The following is a 15,494-nucleotide window of genomic DNA, read 5'->3' as shown; positions in this document are numbered from 1 at the left end:
AAGGGTGTTCACAGTTTGGTTAATTGAGTGATGGGCCTATTTTTTATTTACCAGTTCGTTGATTTTCAATTTTTTATATTTATAGTATATTGTATATATAAATATAATATAAAGTAGAAATATATATAAAATATTATTTTTAAATAATAAATAATATTTTATATATTTATATATATAATACATATTTATTAATTTATAATATAATATATATATATATACATAAAACCGAACCGATACCTTAAAAATACCCAATTGAAGTCATGTTGGGGTGATAAAGTCCCAAGTATTTTCTTTTTGGCTTCCAAAGTATAATATTCAAGTTATCCAAAACTTCGAACTTATATATATCTATTCTCTCCTTTCTGCACGTGCCACTCGAATCAGTGTTATACTTGTATGAATGATTCAGATTGGACTCTCGAAGTCAGCATTCTGCACGACTCCACCAGACAGAAGGAATGGCGAAGACGAAAGTCGGCTCTTTAATCCCATCACTTCTAACTCTATTGTTGTTTTCAGAGATTTTGGGTAAAATATTTTATTCGCATTAAGCTTATTTTCATGAAACCTAAAAGCATAGTCGAATGGTTCTTAACAGTTTTAAGCCTTTAGCGCTGACTAATCAATTCTGTTCTCTTTCTTCTTCTTATTTTTTTTCAGTTTCTGCTAAGAAATCTGGTGATGTTACGGAATTACAGATTGGCGTGAAGGTATGGTTTACCTTCCATTTGCTTTTGTTCCTTATTTTGTTATTTAATGGGATCGAGATCTGCTTTTGGTGATTCATTTTTATTTCTAATAGAACAATTTATATGGGATTAAAGAAAACTTCAAACCTAGATGTTCTAGTTCATATTCTTTTAGAGATAGGTGGTCCATTATTATCGCGCAATCATAAATTTCAAAATGGGATGAGGATCTTTTGAATCCTGTAGAAGATCCTAGGCAGTAGTTGTAGATGCGGCAGGCTAATTGTTGAAAAATCTCTTGTACATCTTTTCTTTTTCTGGAGCATGATGAAAAAATGTTCATATTTATTACAATTATTGGAAAAATAAAAACAGAAAAACAAAGATGTTGGATTGCAAATACCCAGAGCCTTGCTCAATTAATTGTCTCTTATAATATATCCCTTATGCTTGCCAGAAAGAAGTACTGCATACTTGTAGTTATGGCTTTGTAAAGGGCTCTCATATGTAATTACTTTTTGAGTGAAGCTCTCCCTCTTTTATAATACAAGGTATAAAGTTTTACCTTTCAGATTTTTTACCATAAATACAAAACGCATCCACTTTTTTATTTCTTTCGGCTGTGTATATATGGATGTAAATGAAGTAGAGAAGAAATGTTTCCACTGTAAAGGGGCGAAAACCCACTGTTCGAAGATAGAACAGCAAGCTTTACAATACAGCAGAGCTCTCTACAACCAGATCTGCAAAGGAAAACTCCCTTGATCAGTTTTATACATTACAGCATGGACCTAGACAACCCCATTCTGAGGACTCTCTCCCCACCCCCATCTTGCTAGGGAATCAACCAACATATATGCACTCCTAGGAACCCCTTTGAATGAGGTATTCAAGGAGGCACTGGTGTGTCCGGAAGCGCGTCGTTAAACACTTTGGAGCACCAATTTAAACATTTATAATTTTATTCCGATTCTTAAACAACTACTAACGCAGTAAAGTGATGAGAACGGGTCATATCCACAGGGAAGCAAGGGAAAAATATTTACATATTTAGATCCGGGAGAGAGAACACAAAGGGTAGTTGTAGAAATACAAAATTAATTAATTAAAAAAATGGAATTCATTAAAACCAAATTCGAACACTACTAAGAATAACAAATGCATAAAAATTAATAAATAACAGAAGCAAATAAATAAAAGGAATGAAATAAAAATGTTTGAGAATCCGATCAGAGGTAGTAGTCTCAGGATCTCTCCTTCGACCCTCGAACTTCTTGAGCTAGGCCATCTGTCTTACCTGGCAGACTTTCAGATTTGCAGAAAAGAAATAAAGTACAAATTAAATCTAATAAAAGTAAAATTTGCAGGAAGGAAAAATGAATTGGAAATTAAAGAACAGAAAGTAATTCTAAAACTAAAGAAAAGAATGGTTGATCAGATCCAGTGGTAGTAGCTACAGATTGGTTGAACAGCTTGCAGTAACCCCTCTTGACAAGAACTGGACGTCCTCCCCTTCTACAACCCTTGAACTCCTCAAGAAACCTTAGCCTTGTTAACTGGGCGAATTGACCAACCCCTTCTACAGGGCCCCTGGGGTCCTTTTTATAGAGAAGGGTGGGCACAATTGGGAATAGAGAGAAAGAGGGGGGCAGCAGCTGAGTTTTAGCAAAAATATGGGTGCCCTAGGGTTTAAAATGAAGGGGTAGGATGGTTCTAGGGTGATCCTAAGGCTAGGAAGAAAAGGAGAAGGCACCCAATATTATGTAAGGCTGAGATTTAATGGCTAAAGGCCGAATGGTGAAGATTAGAGGTTAGGTGGTTCCTAGGGTTAGAATGCTAAAAAGAGAGTGCCCTAGAATGGATGGTGGAGATTAGAAGGGATGAAAGGTGAGGATTTAGCAGTTAGGGGTGGCTAGGGTTTGTTAAGAGTGAAAAGAATGGATTAAAAGGCACCCTAGGGTTTGCTAAGGTGTGGGGAGCATGCTAATATAGGAGGGGCGCCAAACTGGGTTTAGCAGCTAGGAGGCGCCCTCCTGCTTTCAGTTTTTCACAAAAACACCCCCTCTCTTAGTTGGACTTCACACCAGCTTTTCAAAATCTGCATTTCAGCCATGAAAACTTCCCAGTTTTCCCCAGAATTTGCATAGAGACCCTTAGAGGCCACAACATTGCATTTAACTGGAAAAGGGGCACATCTTGACTATTCTAAGGCTGAAAATACCCCTGAATTGATGCCCTTAAAGCATCAAAATGCAGAGTTATCAGGCACCTATGGAGACGACCAACCTCACCATGGGCTTGAACTCCCACAGTATCTGATATTGTGTCTTCAACCGGCTTATAACAGTTTGTCAGTTCCTTCTATAACCACAATTTTCAACCCCTGCTGCTTCATCATCTTCAACCCTTGGATTTGAGATCACACTTTTGCTCTTAGGCCCCATTCGTTTTCACTTACCTGGGTAAGTATGTTTACCCGGGCAAATGTTTCCCAGTAAAACTTGCCCGAGTAAGTGAAGTTTGAGCATTCTTGTACAATACAGATTACCTGGGTAAAGAGAGAGGCGGGAGGTAGTGTTATTAGCACGTGGGTAAGTTTCTTACCTACCTTCTGGGAGGGTATCTGTTATTTGGGTAATTGATACTCTCTGGTATCTTTGCTTAGCGTGGGACCCAATATAGTAGCGAATGAACATTGGGATAATGGTCAATTTCCTGGTTGACCAACTTACTCCCCTGCTAAATACCAGCAACGGGACCTTAGTGACTTCCCCTTACCCACTGGACCTGAGAAACTGAGAATTATATTGTCCCAATGATCCCTCATAATACCCCCACACCAGAGATACTTGGATTTCCAAGGCAACATCCATCACAGTTGAATTTGATGAACCCTTCTTTTGGAGGACTCCGATCCAACATCCTTCTCTGTTTGTTAAAATGATAGCTGGCCACTGTTTGCCATTCCCTAAGCAAGTCAAGGATAGAGACCCCCTTAATATCCTTTGTTACTAATTCTCAGTGAACCACCCTTATCATTGTGAGTTCTATTACCTCCTCCTTTGACTTGTACTTCTCTTAAAAATTTCTAGAATTCCTTTTACACCACAATCCCCATAGAATAACCACCCTTATCATTGTGAGTTCTATTATTTCCTCCTTCAACTTGTACTTCTCTTCAATAATTCTATAATTCCTTTTACACCACAATCCCCATAGAACAACCACCCTCATACATTGTGAAAGAACTTTCTCTCCTGGTAGACTGACCCAACAAATCTATCTCAAACAAATCCACCACCTCATTTGGCATCGCCCAAGATGTTCCTACCAAAGGAAAAAAGTGTTGCCATACCTTAGAGGCATAGGGGCAATGGAACAATAAGTGGTTGGTATTTCTCCAAAGGAGAAAGAGACCAACCTTCCACTTCCTTTGAAGATTTTCACATGCAATGATGATTTGGTTGGCAGCTTCCCCACAGAAAATCTTGACTTTAGGGGAGATGGCATGTCTGTCTTATCATATGTTACTTAAGTTCTATCCTTCATAATGGCAGAACACTCTTTCATTGTATTCGGATTTCAGAGTATCAGCCAACTTTTTTTGTTCTTTCTTTTCTATCTCTAATTTTCTGCCAAATAGGTATTATCACATTCTTTATCTTGTTTACAGACTTTTTCCTGCTTGGTTATCTTCTAATTTCATCTTTGTTTTCCTTGTTGCAGTTTAAGCCAGAAACTTGTGATATTCAGGCTCACAAAGGTGACATAATCGAAGTACACTATCGGGTAGGTGATAGTTGCAATAGGAAGAATAAATGGGATATGTTCTAATAAATTATTTATTTATTTATTTTGAGATTTCATTGGACTTTACGAAATTCCAGTTTGTTTTAAGGTACTAGAACAAAAAACTAAAAAAAAAGATAAATTTATTTTCACCTTCATATTTCATAAAATTTTCCAAGCACTAACATTTTCTTTGCTATTTGTTGTGTAGTATTTTCATTATTTATTTCTTCTATCTATTGTATATATTTTTTATGCAAATGATTTTTCCTATTTTGAAATACTTTTCCTGCATTTTTAATATTTTAAAGACTTGGTTCAAATAATTAATATACTTTAAAGAATTGATGAAAATATTTCTATATTTAAACATGCTTAGCTTTATTGAAAAGTAATTGAATAATGCATAAAATCATAAATATAGTCTGCACTCTTCACCTGTTGCGAAGGAAGAATGAGAGAGTATGTAAAAGAAATATTTGACCTTTTTATATGTAATTTGGTTTATCATTTTCTAATTATATGTATATATAGAGACTAATATATCTAAGTTATATGAATAAATCTATAACAGAAAAAAAAGGATTCTGTAATTTTTTACCAGACAAATTATTTATGAAATATTTGTTCTCGTATATAATTTACAAATCTTTGCTGAACTGTTGAAAAATATGGAAGATTAATGGTTTCTCAAAAAATCACCAGATTGATAAATAATTTAGCAAATAAATAAAAGTGCTGCTCACTTCTGTACCCCATTATTATGGATATCTTCTAAGTTCTAACATCTTATGCAAATGTTAAAACTTCCTAGTCATTTTATTTATCTTACCAGCTCTATTGTTTTTTTTGTTTTTTTTTTTGTGAGCAATTTTAGATAACATATGTTCTGATCCTAAATTTCTCTGTTGTAAAATGACTTAGGGCTATTTGATAACTGCTGAAATAGCTGAACTGAATGACCTATTGCATTGTCTTTTATGTTATGTTTGGAAGGAGTACAAATGCAAATATGTTGAGTGCAAAACCTTGTATTTTGTATTATTTTGTTTGTATTTGTACTGTACATATTTGTATTTGTACCTTTTCCAAACTGAGCCTTAGTGAATAGGTTTTGAAGGAGGTTGTGAGCTGCTCCTTAATGGCTGGTTAAAGTTTCCATATCTGCACTTTATTTACTGATGCTATCACTCTACACATGCAGGGAAAACTCACGGATGGAACTGTTTTTGATTCCAGCTTTGAAAGGGATGATCCAATTAAGTTTGAGCTTGGCAGTGGCCAAGTTATTAAAGGTGTGTGATAAACTGATATTGATTGTGACTGCCCCCACACTAAATAAGAAAAGAAAAAAGATAGAGAAAACAGAGAAAAAACACACAAAGAAGAGCAAAGGAAATTATCTCTCTTTTTCCTTATATTGTAAACAAGTAGGAAATGAAAATAATTGTTAGAGATGACAGAATGATGATGAAATTTCAAATGTATTGCTGATCAAAAACTAAAAAAAAAAAGAAATTTCAAATGTATTTCATACTACAGCTTCATCTAGCCTCACATACTAAGTGCCTAAGGTACATTCTCTGAAATATCATTCTATCAGGACATTCACATTAATTCATCTTTCCTTGCCATTGTAGTACAGATGTATATATGTTACATTGTTACAGAACATGGTTTTATGATAAATCTGCTTTCAGCACTTAGGCTATTTATGAGATAGTTTATTTCAAATATTTAATGCATTCAGAAATTCAAAAGGGGCCATTGGTTGGTGTAATGGTAACCTCAGGCTATCAAGCATTAAAGCGAGGATTTGAGTCTAAGAGTGGCCACTTTACACAAAAACCCCTCCCAAGAATAGTTAGGAGTTAGGACCAATGGTTAATGGCCTTCTTTTATTCAGCAATTCAAACCAATGTTCTAAAAACTGACCTGGAGGCCAAACCACTTTTCCCTTTGGGTGGGGTTCAGCGTTTATTTTTTTATAAGAAATGTTAACTTCCATTGATAACAAGAGCTAAAGATTACAACTGTCACCATCCATAGGTCGGATGGAAAGCCCTTAGTCAAAGTCAGTCTTACAAACAGGCCCAAAACAACTCCTACCTATTTACTCCTTGTTTAGCTAGAGCATCAACAATTCCGTTTTCTGATCTTCTTGTCCATCTAAACTGCACCCCAAGTTCCCTTGCTAAGCCCAAGATTTCCCTTAGATGTTGTCTGAAAGGCCACATGCCCAAACTTCTTGCTTGCATCCAACCAATGTTTTAAAAGGCCTGGGAGGCGTATGCCTAGAGGTGCACCTCTAGGCGAGGTGCCCCCAAAACGCCCTGAGGAGTTGACACCTCTGAGGCGTACGCCTCAGGTGCAAGAGGCATATGCCTCATACGCTTTTTTCATGAGGTGTGCTAGAGGCATTCATGCACACCTCATAGAAAAGGCAAAAAAGAAGAAAAAACAAAGAAAGAGAAGAAAAAAAGAGAAAAAGAAAAAAAAAAAAAGAAAATGAATGGGAAGGGGAGAATAGATAGATAAGGAGAAAGAAAGTGGGCCAGGGGCTCTGCCCCCGGACCCCTTTTCAGTTCAACCACAACATTTCAGCCACACCATGTGCCATGCTCTATACTCAACCTCTGCATCGGACCTAGCAACCACAACTTTCTTTTTACTTCTCCAAGTTACCAAATTACGTCCAACAAAGGCAGAATAACCTATGGTAGATCTTCTATCATCAACCGAACCTGCCCAATCAGCATCTATATGTCTCTACCCCTAAGAGACCATGCTTGGAGAAGAGAATACCTCTACCAGGGAATTTTTTTTTAGACACCTAAGAACCCTCTCTGCTGCTACAAGATTAGTTCTAGGAGCATGTACTGGCTTAGCACTCCCACTACATAGGCAATAGTAGGCCTAGACATAGACAAATATAACAATCTTCCAACAAGTCTTTGAAATTGTCTCACACTAGAGAGGGGCTCACCACCTTCTTCCCTAAGTTTATAATTAACATCAATTGGAGTTTCGATAGGTTTACCAATATCGTGTAAAAAGGTATAGGATGTACATTCTTTGAGAAATAAAGATGCCTTTATCTGATCTTGCAACTTTAATTCTGAGCAAATACATTGGGGAGCCTAGATCTTTTACTTCAAACTAAGCACCAAGAAATGCTTTTAGCTTTAGAATCTTTGACTCTTAGTTCCCTGTAATAACAATGTCGTCTACATACACAATAAGTATAGCAACCAGATCACCTTTTCTCTTCATGAAGAGGGTATGATAACTTTTGACTCTGTTTGAAACCAAATTGTTTAACAACATTATTAAACCTATAAAACCAAGTTCTAGGTGATTGCTTCAAGCCTTACAACAACTTACTTGAAAGAAGAAGAAGAAGAACTGTTTACTGTATTACAGGTTTGAAGAGAAGAAAAGAGAGAGAGAGAGAGAGAGAGAGAGAGAGAGAGAGAGAGAGAGTGAAGAGAGGAGAAAAGAAAGAAGGGGTTCAGTGGTGAATGATCTGCTGCCCCATACACTCCTTTATTTATAGCTTTTAGGATCCTTACAAGAATAGGAAATAAACAAAAATTAGAAACAATAAGGCCAGCCAGTCCAACTTAACAAAAATTAAAACTTCTAACAACAGAAATTAGAAACTAAAGAAATTAGAACTACTAAAAAGAAGTTAGAAACTACTAATAAAAGAAATTAGAAACAGCTAGGTGTGGGTATGAAACCACACACACTGGAGCCTGAGTGTGGGTATGGAACCCCACACTTGTGGCTAACCAACTATTTCTTCAAACTTCTTGAGATGACGAACTTTCCCTTCAATTTCCTTTGACAAAAAATCTGGAGGTTTAACCATATGCACCTCCTCCTCGAGATCACTGTTCAAGAAGGCGTTCTTAACATTTAATTGATGTAATTTCCAGTTAAAGATTGCAGCAAGGGAGAGAAGAACATAGATGGAGACATGGAGTTCATTGTAACAACTGGAGCAAACATCTCCGTGTAATGAACTCCATATGTCTAGGAGAAACCCTTGGCCACCAACCTAGCTTTATATCTTTCCACTAAACTATTGACACAATGCTTGACAATAAACACCCACTTGCACCCCATAGGTCTCTTACCCTTAGGAAGGCCAACCAAATCCCATGTGCAAATCTTATGAACAAAATTTTCAAGGCACCATGGCGAGGCTAGGCAACAGGGGGGCGCCTTGTTGCCTAGTTGCCTAGGCGCCCACTTAGGCGATGGGATTTTTTTAAGTAAAAACAACATATCCTAGGGTAGATCCCTAGGTTCCATAACCATCTTTCCTTAATAACTATCCATAATTTTCATAAGAAAATTATAAACTTCATGTTTAAGTCTAGAAAATCAACATATTTATGAGAAGAAAAAGAAGAAAGAAAAAAATATTCAAAACATATAGGGGCTGAACCCCTATTTTTGTTATAGGGAAAGAAGAAAAGAAAAGGTGGAAGAAAATAATAATAACCCCTATTTTTGTCTAATCACAAATGTGTTGATTAGACAAAATTTTAAGTTCTTCCCTTATTGGTTCAGATTTTGAAGTCTTTGAGGGTTCGATACAACAGTTAGCAATGTTTGTGTTGATTAAACCCTAACAAATAAGAAAATAATAATAAGAAATTAGTTTATAAACACAAAAATGAATATTTTTGTAATAATGTTTATTTTATAATTATAATCTCAAAAACATGACAATATAAAAGTATTTTATACGACAATATACAAAACTACTTGGCGACTAGGCGAGGCGAGCCACGAAGGTCACCTTGTCATTTGACAACTATGCTTATGAAGAGCATCAATTTCCTCTAACATAACGTTCTTTCACTCAGGACTATTTAGAGCCTCTGCAACAGATTTAGGAATAGCGACACTAGAGATATGCACTACACTTTAGGTTTACCTCCTAAGATTCCACTTGTTTAGGAAATGCAGTGTCAAGTATCTCTTCACTTGATGGTGTATGTTGCTCTTGTTGATGACATGGAGGACAAGAATGAGACTTGGACCGAGAGTAAACACGTTTGGCAGGAACATGAACAGAAGGAGAATGACAAGTAGTAACAGAAGGACAAAAGCTGAGGGAACAAGGACATGCTTTTCCTCCTGACTACAATTCTCTCCCTGAGGAGAAGTAGGAAAGAAAGACTGAGACTCAACAAAGGATACGTACATAGAAATGAATGTCTGCCTAGAAGAGGGATCATAACACTTATATCCATTTTGGGTGAGGGATAACCAAGAAAAATACAAGGAATGGAATGGGGATCAAGCTTATCACGAGATGGGGACAAATCCTGGATGAAACATCGACATCTAAAGGTACGAACAGTAATAGAAAACAAAGGGGACTTAGGAAACAAAAGTTGATGTGCGGCCTTAAACTTGAGAATATGTGTGGGCATCCGGTTGATAAGAAATGCAATTGTCAACATGCTATCATCCCAAAATCTTTTAGGAGCATGCATATCTAACATCAAACCACGAGCCACTTCAAGGAGATGTTAGTTCTTCCTCTCAACAACACTATTCTGCTGAGGAGTTCTTGGACATGTGCTTTGATGAATAGTACCATGCTAAAAAAAAAAAACTGATTTTGATCACCTCTAAAATATTCATGAGCATTGTCTGAGTGAAATATTTGTACTTCTACATGGAATTGAGTGAACAACTATTCTTTGAAATTAAAATTTGGTCAACAATCTGTCTTATCCTAAATAAAGGCTCCTTGAGCTGGTGAAATTAATGAGGGAAGTACCTTTTTGATCCTTAATGACAACACTTTAGCAATAATCTTATAAATGTTAGTCACTAAACTGATAGGCCTGAAATCTTTCGGGCATCATTCTTCTTTGGCACGAAAGCAATGAATGCTGAGTTCATACTTGATTGATAATTCCCCTCCTATGAAACTCTCTGAACACTTTAATTGAATCCTCCCTAATTATTTCCCATAAATCTTGATAAAAGGCCATTGTAAATCTATCTGGCCCTGGAGCCTTAATCTATTAATTGCACACATTGCCTCTTTTATTTCCTCGTCATCAAATTTTCTTTCCAACCATTCCAGCTGATGATCTCCCAATAAATCCCAGTCAAGCCCTTCAATTGGCCATCTCTCATTAAATGGCCTTACCTAGTATTGCCATCCCCCTCCTTGAACCACTTTTCTCTAGATTTTTGCTTCCAACTGATTTCCTCCCCTAGCAGAATTTCTTCTAATTCCTTCTTCAATCTCCAACTCAAGTCCTTGTCTTCCATTACTGACCCCAAATTCTCCTTTCTTGTCAATTTCTTGAATTTGTGAAATCAAATTAGACTTTTTCTCCTCCACTCTCCCAAAAATCACTCTATTCCATTCTTTAATTTCTTCCTTTATCTTTTGAAGCTTCTTCAGGAATCTCTAACCCCACCTTGGGAGATGATCGTGGGTATCCCTCCAATCCCTCACCTTTAAATTCCGGATGGGTGAGCCACATATTTTTAAACCTAAAAGGAGAAGGCCCTCCTATAGTGCTTGGCTGATATAAACAAATAGGCTAATGGTCAGAAATTATCCTAGGCAATGTGCTCCCCAACAAACCATTCCAGTGTTCTTCCCAATCTAAGGAAACCAAGAATCTGTCTAACTTAGAGCAAATAGGATCAGCTTGAAGATTAGACCAAGTGAATCTAGTTTGTCCCAAGGAAATATCTGTCAACTCAAAGGCTTCAATAAATTCATTAAATCTCCTCATGCTTGTGGTCACCTTTTTCCCTGTACTATTTGACTCACTAAAGAATCTGGTCACAATGAAATCACCTCCTAAACACCAAGGGCCCTCCTAGAGATCTCTAACATCCTCAAGCTCTTCCCACATCTGCTTCCTTCGCCTATATAAGTTTGGCCCATAGACATTCGTGAGCAACCATTCAAATCCATCTTGCACATTCTTCAACTTTACAGAAACAGAAAATTTCCAATTAATTCTTTTGAGCATTGTACAGTTTCCTCCTTCCACATAGTTATTATTCCAAGCCACCAGAGTAACAGGGGTTACCAGATCACGACATGGAGTTAGGCACCAAAAGGGGAGACTTCAACAACTCTTTCTCATGTTGTCCCAATTTAGCACACCTATTCCCTGTAACATCAGTCCCAACATGTTGAGAAGTATCCATATTAGCATTTTGTTGTAAAGACTTCGGTCTTGCTTCTCCAACTAGAATTTCAATGGAAGAATTCTGATTCAACTGCATTTTAGCCACTCTCACCACTTTCCTTTTCTACCATTCCTTCAGGGCTCCCTCAAACATTAGCTTTGATACCACAAAACCTCCGTAGATACCTAAAACAGTCTTTCATTCTCAAGTTTTCCTTGTAATAGCGTTTCTTGCTTGTCCCCTGAATAAGCTTTTGGATTATTCGAGCCCATGTCCCCTGAGTCAGACTTCGAAACACAATTCCATGTCTCCTTTCCACTAACCAGCACCTCTCTGCAAACTCTTCGAGAGCTTCAGCGATTTTCTTCCATCCCTGTTTACCTCCTTGCATGCATAGTTCAATTCTCAAGCCTGGTTCTGGAACCACAAAAAAAAATGGCAACGATGATGCCTTCAAAGAATCCCTGGCTTCCCTGTTTAGAATTACCATAGACCTTACTTTTTTTTGAAGATAAAATAAAATTTATTAAAGAAAAACAGAGGAGTTACCATAGACCTCTTATCTTCCCTTATTTTGAGACCGAACTTCCACCAGTTTCTTCGAATAGAAAACTTTTTCTTCCACTACAATCTCATTCTTCCACTTGGTCACCAGTGTGATGTAACCTTTGCCATGTTTTTTGCTTCCTGTTCTCTGTTCATGATTGGTTGCCATCTCTCCTTCAACTACTGCTCCATAGAGGCCATTAACATCTCTGAGAAATGGGTTGGACAGAGGGATTTCTGTCCAAATGGTAAGGTTAAAGAAGCTTCGAACATTACCATCTTGATGCTTCTAGGCAAGAGGTTCTGTGGGCTCACCACCTTTAATTTGATCCACTCACAAGTTGCTAGCTCTTGGTTGCTATTATCTGTGCAAATGAAATCTCCACAAGTGTCTCCTGTGGATCGGATGACCAATGGGCACTAAACCGATAGGGGAAGACTTAAGACCCTCATCTAAGTCTTGTTCTGTGACCAGATGGCCTTTTGGAGAGTTTGAGTTGGTATTCGATTCCCATTAAGCAAGATTTAGCGATACCAGGGTCCTTTAGCTAGAACTCCACTTGCTTCCTTTCGAGAGGCAAAAATAAGCAGGTAATGGTTTTGAGAGAGTGATTTTACTCTGGCACTATTAAAGTGTTCTCATTTTGCAGCAGCCCAACATGTTATCTCCCCAGTCTAAAACTTCCTTTGATCAAACCACCAGAACTCCATTTGCTTCCTTTCGAGAGGCAAAAATAAGCAGGTAATGGTTTTGAGAGAGTGATTTTACTCTGGCACTATTAAAGTGTTCTCATTTTGCAGCAGCCCAACATGTAATCTCCCCAGTCTAAAACTTCCCTTGATCAAACCACCCTACTAGGTAATTTTTGAGGAACCGTTCTCTTGCATACATGCTTTCTTGCTCAGTGTTGACCCAAATCTCATTTCCTCTACACCATATTGATGCCAACCCTTCTGTAGGCCAGACTCTAGAAATTATTGCTAGAGCATTAGGAAGAGGCCTTCCAGAGCCATGAAAGCGATTACCCTCTACGTTTTTCTTCAGTAATGTGAAAGGAGAGTTCATCTTCATGACTGAATCCTGCCATAGTTTGTCAAGTAGCCAAATGTATGTGCATATACATACATAAAAGCCCAGTGACATCCAGCTGGTTAAGGAATAACAGTCGGGAAATATTGCAGCTGACCTCCAGCCATTCTGAAGCTTCTTTTTTGAAACCTGGATGACTGGGATTTGAGTCATTCTTATCTAATCATGATTTATTACTAGATTTGGGTTTTGGTTAGCTTTTCTCAACCTGAACTCTGTTATGTGGCCCAGTTTGACCTCCATAAACTGGCTCTTAATTGAACAAACTCTTTATCCTGCCTTGCCCTCTATGGGTTTGTGCCGACATTTTCTCCACCAAATTAGTAAGTTGATGGCGTTTTCCAGCCTGAGACCCTGATAGCCACCCAAGTCCTTTATATGGAAATAAAAATTATGTTAGCATGAAAACCTAGCTACCACTGTATATTTCCTTGCCGGGGCTATGTTGTAACTTGTTCTACATGGAATGTATATTTTGGTTGGTGAAATTCAAAATTCATATTACACTTTAATATCGATTATGGATGGTTGGATTGTAGATTAATTAATGCTTATGTAGGCCATGTTTATTTTAGTTTGTTTGATCCTCTCATGCAATGAAACTAAAGTAGATCAGTAATGTTTTGCTTCATCGTTTTTGAAGGATAGGATCAAAGTTTCTTGGGTAACCATGTTTTTAGGTTGATGTAGATAAGCAAGAAGATTTTCTGCTTTTGATGGTTGGATTGTAGATTAATTAATGCTTTTGTAGGTCAGGTATATTTTAGTTTGTTTCATCCTCTCATGCAACGAAACTCAAGTAGATAAGTAATGTTTTGCTTCATCATTTTTGAAGGATAGGAGCAAAGTTTCTTGGGTAACCATGTTGAAAAGTCTAATTCGATGTAGATAAGCAAGATGATTATCTGCTTTTGATGTATATTTAAGTTATTTAATACAATAAACAACAATGCAATGTGTTATGTGCCATAACACCTTCCCAATTTCCATTGCTATAATACAGGTACAAATGCTGAGACTTGAAACGCCATTGCACCAAAAACCTACTCCAAAAGTACACTATTGTTGATACCCATGACAATTGTCATCTTTTGACAAGATAAGCTTTGTTGCAGGATGGGACCAAGGGCTTTTAGCTATGTGTTTGGGGGAGAAGCGAAAGTTGAAAATACCTGCAAAACTTGGTTATGGAGAGCAAGGATCCCCACCTAAAATTCCAGGTAATACTCTTCTGCACTGTTTGTTTCTAAAAGTAATGTTTTTTTGATAGGTGTTGAAGTAATAACATGATATGCCTATGCCATATATGTATTTAATATTCCACTCCAGGGTGTAAAAAGCTCCTGCTGTTTCCGAACCATCTTTAATAGATTTGATGTATTATTGCATCATGGGTGGAAATCTCAGTCTTCTAGTAAACTTTAGGAACATCTTGTTGCAAGTTCAATTTCTTTTCAAGTTACTACAAATTGATAGCCCCATTATGTGTTATACCAAATTGCATAATATCAAACTTTGAACCAGATAAAACAAAATAAAGCCCTAAGCTTCGAAAAGACGATTGTCTTCTGAATACATCTTGCATCTGGTATAAAAATTCTAATTACTGAATTGAAAAATCACAGGTGGAGCAACACTTATTTTTGATACCGAGCTCGTTGCAGTGAATGGTAAAACATCTGGAGGGAAAACGACAGGTGGTGAAAGTGAGCTATAACTGAGGAAATGTTCCTGAATCCATTGGTAGTTAAAAATTTGAGGAGTTTCTAGAGAATTTATTTGACATTTTCTTAATACTTTGATCATGACTTGATATCAATTGATCTGTAGTTGCATATGATCATGATCAATAAATTTTGGACTTAAAACAGTTAAGGTCTAAAACCATTTGACCTTTGAAATCGTGGCTATGATCCTAGCTTTATCCATGAGGACAACGAGAAATAAATGGTCCAACCGATGCACCAGATCAAAATAATATGAGGCAGCACTTCAATGAATATGATAAGTCACAAGAATGTTCTGTCTCGGCTTGGAACTAGTGTAAGAGGAAAATAAGGGTCCGTTTGGTTTTCTTCTGGAATTAGAATCATAATTAGAATGGTCTATTCCCAGAGCCTGTTTGGTTCAGATGTGAATCAGAATTGGAATTGGAATAAACTGGAATGAGATCTCATTTCCAAGGGAGG

General features: G+C 37.1%; 1 protein-coding gene across 1 annotated transcript; it reads left to right on the top strand.

Annotated features, from left to right (window-relative positions):
• Positions 1–248: 248 nt before the first annotated feature.
• On the top strand, positions 249–15,206 carry LOC148865376 (FK506-binding protein 2-like). Its single transcript, XM_088976634.1, has 6 exons — positions 249–528; positions 661–710; positions 4,416–4,478; positions 5,683–5,773; positions 14,421–14,525; positions 14,931–15,206. The coding sequence occupies exons 1-6, from the start codon at positions 459–461 to the stop codon at positions 15,020–15,022; spliced, it is 471 nt and encodes a 156-aa protein (XP_088832760.1). The 5' UTR covers positions 249–458; the 3' UTR covers positions 15,023–15,206.
• The last annotated feature ends 288 nt before the right edge of the window (positions 15,207–15,494 follow it).

The sequence above is a fragment of the Nelumbo lutea genome, chromosome 3 (assembly GCF_056320005.1).
Source record: "Nelumbo lutea isolate HS-2025 chromosome 3, American lotus-T2T, whole genome shotgun sequence".
In the NCBI taxonomy this organism is placed as follows: domain Eukaryota; kingdom Viridiplantae; phylum Streptophyta; class Magnoliopsida; order Proteales; family Nelumbonaceae; genus Nelumbo; species Nelumbo lutea.
Note: the sequence above shows the minus strand (reverse complement) of the source record. Positions and strands in the feature narration are given on the sequence as shown.

Excerpts from the sequence above, each read along its gene's own strand:
- LOC148865376 (XM_088976634.1), top strand. The coding sequence starts at position 459 with ATGGCGAAGACGAAAGTCGGCTCTTTAATCCCATCACTTCTAACTCTA. Across the intron at positions 5,774-14,420 it reads CAGTGGCCAAGTTATTAAAG|GATGGGACCAAGGGCTTTTA; the intron begins GTGTGTGATAAA and ends GCTTTGTTGCAG. Across the intron at positions 14,526-14,930 it reads ATCCCCACCTAAAATTCCAG|GTGGAGCAACACTTATTTTT; the intron begins GTAATACTCTTC and ends GAAAAATCACAG.